Source organism: Lepisosteus platostomus, chromosome 18 (genome assembly GCF_059453375.1).
Source record: "Lepisosteus platostomus isolate fLepPlt1 chromosome 18, fLepPlt1.hap1, whole genome shotgun sequence".
Lineage (NCBI taxonomy): Eukaryota > Metazoa > Chordata > Actinopteri > Semionotiformes > Lepisosteidae > Lepisosteus > Lepisosteus platostomus.
This window is the reverse complement of record NC_142628.1, coordinates 9,800,139-9,808,931: the sequence shown is the minus strand read 5'-3', so window position 1 is coordinate 9,808,931 and position 8,793 is coordinate 9,800,139. Positions and strand designations below refer to the sequence as shown.

The 8,793-nt window shown below is 35.2% G+C and overlaps 1 protein-coding gene across 2 annotated transcripts; it reads left to right on the top strand.

Annotated features, from left to right (window-relative positions):
• Positions 1-1,200: 1,200 nt before the first annotated feature.
• Positions 1,201-6,935, top strand: prrg4 (proline rich Gla (G-carboxyglutamic acid) 4 (transmembrane)). 2 transcript variants are annotated; one of them, XM_088610832.1, is made up of 7 exons: positions 1,201-1,221; positions 1,784-1,899; positions 2,844-3,007; positions 3,717-3,753; positions 4,165-4,300; positions 4,521-4,697; positions 5,592-6,935. In XM_088610832.1, the coding sequence occupies exons 2-7, from the start codon at positions 1,794-1,796 to the stop codon at positions 5,617-5,619; spliced, it is 648 nt and encodes a 215-aa protein (XP_088466958.1). In that variant the 5' UTR covers positions 1,201-1,221; positions 1,784-1,793; the 3' UTR covers positions 5,620-6,935. The 2 variants fall into 2 exon arrangements, with proteins under 2 accessions (XP_088466958.1, XP_088466957.1); XM_088610831.1 differs by lacking the exon at positions 1,201-1,221 and adding an exon at positions 1,238-1,638.
• The last annotated feature ends 1,858 nt before the right edge of the window (positions 6,936-8,793 follow it).

Here is an 8,793-nt window from a genome sequence, read left to right as displayed (position 1 = left end):
TGGCCGACTCAACAAGTCTTAAGGTCAAATGTCCCTTCAGGAGTTAAAATATTTATTTGTGTCTGTTTTGTTTGAATCAAGAAATGGGTTAAAAAGGAAAATAGTAAAAGAAATAAATAGGGAACAAACATTTAGGATTGCACTTTAAATAAATTGTGATATTTGGGGACTTATCGAAGACTTACTTTTTTTTTTATTCTAGTATTCCATTTCAACATTATTCTAAAATTGATTTTATTCTATCCGGGATCTGGAGTGATCGCTTGTCATAAAGTCTGACACGATCTGACAAATGACAGGCTGTATTCATCAAACATCGAGGATATAACAGGGGCGTATAGGACAAGATAACCAACATTAAAAAGAGAACTTCTTTTGCTATGATGTTGCTATGAAGTCACAGCTTTTGGGTCCTGCGTTTGATTCTGGTTGGATTGGAGCAACATCTATGTAGAATCTGCATTTTCTTTGTGTGGATTTTGGCCTGGGGTTCTGTCTTTAGGAATGCAAGCGTGGTTAACTTTTAAATTTTGTTTGGCATCCTGAATTCCGCCCTATACTTCCTCCATAGACTCCGAGTTCCCGTGACCCTTACCTGGAGTGAGCGGCCTGTTATTAACGTATAGATAGCTGTATGTTTACGTTTAGTGCTGCCACCTAGTGCTTAAACAGTGTACGCAAAATAAAACAGCGTTGAAGTAAATTGTATCTTATTGTATCCTATGCACGCAACTATTTTAGCCTGTTCGCAGATGTATAATACAGTACAACAACAAACCTTGATTATTTAAACTTACTCGAATACTTGTTTATTATTTCATCTTACTCTAGATTAAAAAAAATAAAAATATTATTAAAATCTGTATAAATATTTTTGCATTCCAGTTGTTTGAGAGCAAAACACAATTATTTGCTGAAACTAAAAAAAAAATTTATTTTAAACGTACATACATTTTACGTTGTATTTCTGACGTCATGTAAGACTTATTCGTAAGCTTCTGGTTTTCCCCAAAATACAACTCTAATTTTACACCTTTGTCTTACACATCTCGGTATGTAAAGACGCAAATAACTAGTCTATAAATAATTAAACGGTTTTTATGATGAGGAAATAATTCCTCGATTTCTACTTTCATTTGTGCTCATGAACGATGTATCCAGGTAAACACAGCTGCTATTCAGGTCTGGGCAGGTACTGAGCTACGTAGTAAGAAACAGGAGGTGAGGTCATAATAACTGAAGGGACATTGAAACGAATGGTTTCTATACGATATAGAAACTAGAAGGCGAGCTATTTTAACGTGTTTTGTTAAGAAATTGTGTTTTGTTTTTTGTTTAAATATTTTTTTTCTTTAATTTATTTTGATAATGTAACGTACGCACGCTTGGCGGTTGATTTTAACGATTACGTTCTATCCAGTCGGTTTAGTTTCGATTAGGTTGTACGGTATCCCCTTGTTTTCAGTGTGAACTAGTTAAAATAGTATATAACCTCTCCAGGACGAGCAGACTGAAGTGGATGGGTGGATGAGCTAGAAAGAATGAAACTTTTACGGATAGTTCACCGATAAACATTTTTAAAGCGTTCTAGAGGTCCTGGTTTTGTCACGAAGTTTCTTTTGCCCTTTCAAATTGAAGGTAATTGATTATTATCTTAAGCCTGCTATTACTATTGTGTTTTTCATGGGTTAGAAGGAAACCCTTTTCCGTTTCTACGTATTGGAAATTCATTTTTCTAAATGTTGTCTTCTGTGTGTATAAAGTGAATTTTAATGTGTTACAGGTGTACGGAAATGCTTTTCCGTATATTTCTTCTATACCAACTTGTCTCGTACGGATTAAGTAGATGTACAAGAAAGTTATTACATATGAAAAACACAGAACAGGAATCCAACAATGGTAAGTAATACGGGTTTTTTTTTGCCCTTGGCTTAGCAATTTGAGTTTTATTGTATGAACCAATGAATCAAATAGGCTAAATAGTCTACTTCAGTATAGTTATATTCTGATATATACGTATTACATTATTCATCGTAAAATTAAAACACAAAAGCGGAAAAACATTTCTTGAGTCTCAGTAAGATTTTTTTTAGATTTCCTAATTACTTTCCATTGTCGGATTACTAAATTAATAAACTAAAGTTAACTTTCCAACTCTACTTATTTGATATTTGATATTTCATCATTTCTATTTTGAAACATTTTGTTGAATAGAATCAAACTTCATAAAGATGAACCTCCACCTTAACGCCTGTAAATGCCAACATTTCATTCGATTTTTCTACTAACATGGACTCATACTTTTATTGCTTTTATTACCGTGTCATAATTGTAATACATGCTTAACTGCCTACGTGTCCTTCAATAGAAGGAAATGTTGTGTGATCATATGTATAGAAATGTCCATATATCCTTAAATCCCAAATTTATTTTGATAACATTTCTGATTGCACAAAGTTTGGAAAATGTGGTCAGTGTACATTAAAATGGGTTGGACATATATTTTTGGTAGTGTTTTTTAATTTACACTATAGGTTTATACTGTATACAAAAGTCGTGTCTATTGCTTGATATAAGAACGTCAGAATGTACAAGTGGTCTCTGGTTGCTAGTAGCTAATCGATCCAGGGATCTCGTCCAGTTCTTCCAGAGTATCATCTTGACACAGTTGGGTAGCGCGGTGATCTTTTGTCAATATAATAAACAGTATAACATTGTTTTGCGTATTTGCCGTTGGTCTGCAACGAAAGGTAAGTCTGTGTCGTGGAAGGTGTGGGGCTTTCGCGGAAAACGCGAATTTGAGATGACGGGAATGATTTGTGGATGAACTCGTTTGGTTTCAGTTTTTACGAACGAAGACGAGGCAAACGCGTTCTTGGGGCGCCACCTGTTGTTCAACCGCTTTGATTTCGAGCTATTTACTCCGGGGAATTTGGAAAGGGAGTGCTATGAAGAGCTCTGCAACTTTGAAGAGGCACGAGAAGTCTTTGAAGATACTGCAAAAACAGTTGAGTATTCAGTGCTTAAAGTTTGGTTAAGACTATTTGTTGTCTCATACCGCTGTAAAAGCAACTGAAGCTTAGAACCAAGACAGAAGTTCAAATAAATAGATAATGGAAAGGGGGAGATTTATTCATGTTTGGAGGCTTTTCTCTTCTGTAAAAATCTTTCTGTAGTCAATTGTAAGCAAAGCTTTGAATCTGAGTGAAATAGTCAATTCCTATTTTGTCTTTGGTTTCTCTCATTACAAATAAAAACACTTAAGTAAAATATACAGCATACTATTCATCAACAAACATAAAAGAAGAACAAAACATCAGGCATGAAAAAGCATACATTCACAGATAAAGTCAAACTGGTCATAATGCAAATACCTGGTACAAACAAATAAACTATCATTAATTACTTGCACCCAGTACTTGTATGGATTATGGGATAAAGGACATAATATACACATTTCTAACAGCTCTAGGAACCCTGAAATCACAGACAGATGGAAACAACACAAACTGGGAATTCAGGGTTTGGGAGGCATCTTTAATTATATTTTTGCCACCCTGTGCACTGCACTGTCAAAAATGTCCCCCAGTTGTTTTCATTATAATGATTGTATATTCTAATAAATAAATGTAGACGACATAATATGTGCCTTTTTATTTTTATATAATATCTGGCTTTCCAAAAGAATCACAGAGCCCTTTTATCCTATTTTGCAGGAAGTTTTCTGGAAACTGTACATAAAAGGACAACTAGGTAAGAGCCAAGTCTGTATGGAGTGCAGAGTAAGCCAATTCAAGTCTGTGATTGTGATTTAAATGAAGAGAAACTGTATGTTGACTAATAGGATAAACTGTAAACCGCATGTTTTAATAAGAACTTTTTGCTTTTGATGTTGAAGATGTGAGCTCTTATGTTTGTTCCTGTGTACACTGGTCTTGTCTGTTTAACTTGGAATTACATGGCGAATATAGCGATTTAAAACGTCTTCCCTACCAGGGTGAAAAGCCGTATTCCATTAACTTGGTTTTGGGGTGCTTTAGGGGTTTGTGGATGGGGAGAAGAGGTTAACTTTTTAAATAAGATAGTTCTTTAGTCAAAGATGTTTAATAGAAATGTATTCGGATCCCCTACACAACTGATAAAAAAACTACCGTTTGCACGCAGGAGACTCGAACGCTCAGAAGGTGGACGTCACTGCTCTTCTAACAGGCCTCATTGCTGCTGGAGTCTCTCTAGTCATCATTGGGCTGCTTTTTTGGTACTTCTGTCACAGGAGGTGCAAGCCCAACAGCCCCCCCGGGTAAGGACCTTAACATTCATCATTTCATTATCGGAACCTAATCTTTCCAGTGACTCAGAGTTAAAATGTTGTTTCTCCCGTTCAGTCACAATAATCATATGTCCTGTGTGGTCTTTGCATGACAAGAAACCCCTTTATCTTAAACTGGGCTTTCAGATTAGTTTGTTTCCTCTAAGAATTAGTTCTCTCAGACTCGCCACTGTAACCTGTTTGACTGCAGCTCTTCTAGGGGCCACGCCAGTCGAAGCAACGCGTCCCTGATTATGAGGAGACTAGAAGAGACGTCTCTGCAGCCTGTACTTCCCCCTCCTGAGGAGCCATGTCCAGGCCTACCTTCCTATGAACAGGCCATTGCCAAACCCGGACAGCACGATGCACCCCCTCCGCCGTACCCAGGGTAGGTGTACAAGACACCCTCTTTGCACCAGGCATCTCCAGGGCAGTGGGTTTCATAGGTTACCCTTTAAATCATCACTGTCTAGACTGGGGCGACAGTTTTCATGTAAACGATGAAACAGGTGACTTGTTCAATCTGTCCAATTTTAGAGGTCATTTTAAATGGTAATCCCCCAAATCCAGTGTTTCCTTAATTGAACAAATGTCTCTATCAATTTGACAATTGAGCAAAAAAAAAATCCCAAGCATTCCTGGTGTGGGATTTATCTTTCAAGCGAGCTGCAACTGTACACCAGTCTTTAGAAAATGGTTATTTAGGGTTCAAACATATTGCACAATTTCCAGGATCAAGAGTGGAGATGCCTGATTTAAATTATTCATCCCGCAGATCTTCACACAATGTAATCAGCTCTTTGCATAAGAACAGCAGTGTGTTTTCTATGTGTATTGGAGTCCACTGCAGTATACTGGAGTCCTGCATGGAGATGCACCATGTCTCTGTTGGAAGTATCTAATGCAAGCCTACACTATTAACAAAAAGTCCAGATGGCTGCACTGATCCAGCCATTCCTTATTACTGAGAGAACTTTGGTTAATTTAAATACATGGAAATTAAATTTTTGCAGTGATAATTTATTATTGACATTGATCAAATAAAACAATTTAAAACATATCCTGAAATCAGCACATCCATTTCTTATTTAGCTTTAAAAAAATCCAATTTGGAATCTTTACCAATAATCATGTTTACCAATAAAATTCAACATACTAGTTTATACTAATGTTTGTGTTTTCATTCTTCTTTTTTAACACCATTGCCACCCCATAGAACTGATAAAGAATATCAAGTTTCTGAAGATATTAATTCAGTGTGGTTTTTTTCTTCTGTCTTTAGATCCCGTACAGCAAGCATACAACGATAAAATCAGGAATGGCCTTTTGAATTTTTGGAATTTTTCAGTCTTCCATATATTTTTCTCACCGATTATTCACTATAAGAATGAATACGTTATATCTTGTTCTTGAAGTCTTCAGTGTTCTAAAAGTTTTTGTTTATCATTGAAATAAAGCTCAAATGGCACTTTCAAGCTATAGATGACTCTGTGGGATCCTTTAAGGAAGGTACAGATCAGGCTGCTGGTATCCAAACAGCCCAGATGCACTGAAATGCTTTCTTTTGTTTGTAACCTTGCTTTTTGTTCATACAGTATACTCTTAGTTGGACAGTACTTGTTAATTAAATATAACCAGGACTTACAAAATGCAGTGCCTGTATTTCTCTGCTAATTATGTAAATATGTAACTAAGATTTTTATTTTATACTGGTGACATTGCACTGAGATTCAGGTTTATGGTTGACTTAATTGTTGTTTTAGGATAGATAGTCAAGGAGGGATACCTTTGGCTGTGTTTGGTTTAATTATTGGTAATTGACACATTTGAACTTTGTACTGTAGCTTAAGGATATGTTTCATTGTAAAAAGATATAGTAGCATTCAGGAAATCCACAAATGTGTTTGGAAGTAATGTTGTTACTTCAGATTACAGCTTTCAGAACCACTTTCTCTGTGGTATTTACCACCTGTGTTGACAACTGCTGGTATTATCTGAATGTTAAGACAGGGTTGTTGAATAGTGTAAAGCAGGTTTTACTTCACAAAACAAAATATGATATTTAATGTTTACGGTATCAAAATAGAAATATGTGAAACATGAATATTTCTTTATTGTTGACATTTTTAACTTTTATTTTTTTTAAAAGAAAACATTGATATGATTCATACTTTGTGACTCAGACTAGATTAAATCACACATAAATCATTACTTTGTGACAGATAAAAATCCAAGTAGTCATTTAGTGGAAAAATGCAATAGACCTTTTTAAATAGTTAATGAAAGAGTACATACTAAGGGTTTTGTTTTTTACTTTCCTGTCATTATCATCAAAGCAGTCTAATGAGTTGTTTATTATTAGAGGCAGTAGTTTATTACCCAGAACAGAAAATGAATTATATTTGGGCTACCTTCATCTCTAAAAAAAGGGATATTTTAATGACCACAGAAAAGATAATTAGATTAATAAAGTAAATAGATGATAAAATAGTGTACCATCTTGAACAGCATATTGTGCTATAATTATACTGTATGAAAGTTCTATGAGGTTTGTGAACCTGCTTGATGCTTATTATGTTATTGGATGTACTTATTTAAGAAAAATAAAAACCTTTATAAAAATGCATTTTTTGGAATGGAATATAAAACAATAGAGTGGTGTTTATGTACAAAGTTGTTTTCTCTCTCTGTTTCCTCTTGAAAAAGTAGTGCAAATTTGAAATTCAGATGGAGGATTTGTAAATTATTTCTTCTTTTGAAGTGATGTTAAGTGTCTTTTTATACTTAAAGTGTGTCCTTTTATAGTGATTTTACAAAAACATATATTTTGGTAAAAGAGCTACACATGGTATTTTAAATAAATAACTAATTCTATCCTGGCATTCTGTCATGTATGATTTTAATTACTTTCTCCACAATCCCCAACTAATTTAATCAAATTGTACAGCACCTAGCAGTTATGCTGAATTTTGATCAAGTATGATTAACATAACCTTAATGAATATAAATGAAAATTACCAAGATTAAGAAGAACTACATTAATTCGTATTCAATATACAGTAAATGTTAAACATAAAGTAATTGCTTGCAAAACTTAAAATGTTTTAAATCGAAACTAAACCACAATAGAAAACATTATTCTCGACTTGCGGTGCAATGGTGTAGCGTGCACAGTGTGGACCATTTACAGCACAGCATTGAGAAAGCACAATTGTGTTACACAGTGCAATGATCATTATAGAATTATCTGATGCCCCTTGACTCCAATTACCAAGACTATCAGTATTTCGCAAAAGGTAAATCTAGATTATGTACTGAACAGACGTTCAAATAATGCAAATATGCTTGCCTTTGCCAGCAACCTGGTATTCAAAAAAGGATAGAATGCAAATTCTATTGTTAAATCATAGCTTAAAAACAGTCATACAAAAATGTCTGATGAGGAGAGTCTCCTTGATCAGCTCCAGTAGAGCTCTTTACAGGTACAGTATTTCCCTCGCATCACTAAACCACGGAAATCGATATCCTGGTATTTTAATAACTTGAGTCTCACGGTCACCACTCATGCCAATGCAAAATGTTGAAATTATATTTCTTTATTAATTAACTGGAAACAAAATTCCAAAATAAGTGTTAGACTTCAGATTTTTTAAAATATTGCTCCAATCGGTCGTTTTTTATCGTCCAAGAATCCGTCGTCAGCTGGTTTAAATAAAAGGTTGTTACTTTCATGATGCAGTACTTGCCGAAAGAGGTCAGTATTTAGCATTCTCTTCGCCTTGCTACGCTCGATTGTACGGAAAGGTCAGTGTGGTTTTATGCATGAATCAAATAGGAGTTATCACTTTATAGTTCGGTGGTATCAGTTCGGTTTGGGGTTTCGGAACCAGTCCTTGTGTTCATTTTGCGTGTTCTCTTCGGGTCCTTGTGCGATTTCTCCGAGTCCTGCCTGGAGCGCTATACTTTTAGTCCAGGAAAGGCTCAGGGTTATAACAACGCTCACCAGGAATAAATAGCTTTCTAAAAAAAACACTTCTAGCTGAACATTTTTTAATGAAGGAGTAGCATGATTCACCGAGATTCAAACAATTGAAAAGTAAAGGCAAAACAGAAAGAACAACGTTTTAACCACTCTAGTAACTGCAACAAACTGTGAAAAACGATTGGACATGAACTTGGCAAGGGTTAAAGTAAAATTATCTCTCTGGCGGAATACAGTATCATAAAATTCTGAGTAATGATAAAGATCACTTCACATTGCCCAATGACATTATTTCTTTTTCTTGACACAAACTTTTACAGAGTGTGGGACAAGATACTGCCATATTATTGAAGCCATTAGCCTTCTTGCAAAAAGTACCTGGATGAGGTCCTCAGTACAACTAGATATTACCTACCAATTTAACTGTCCATCCATTTTCTAACTGCCTTATCCTATACCGTGCTGCGGGGGAGCTGGAGCTGATCCCAGCATGCAAGGGGAA

Excerpts from the sequence above, each read along its gene's own strand:
- prrg4 (XM_088610832.1), top strand. The coding sequence starts at position 1,794 with ATGCTTTTCCGTATATTTCTTCTATACCAACTTGTCTCGTACGGATTA. Across the intron at positions 1,900-2,843 it reads AGAACAGGAATCCAACAATG|TTTTTACGAACGAAGACGAG; the intron begins GTAAGTAATACG and ends GTTTGGTTTCAG. Across the intron at positions 4,698-5,591 it reads CCCCCTCCGCCGTACCCAGG|ATCCCGTACAGCAAGCATAC; the intron begins GTAGGTGTACAA and ends TTCTGTCTTTAG.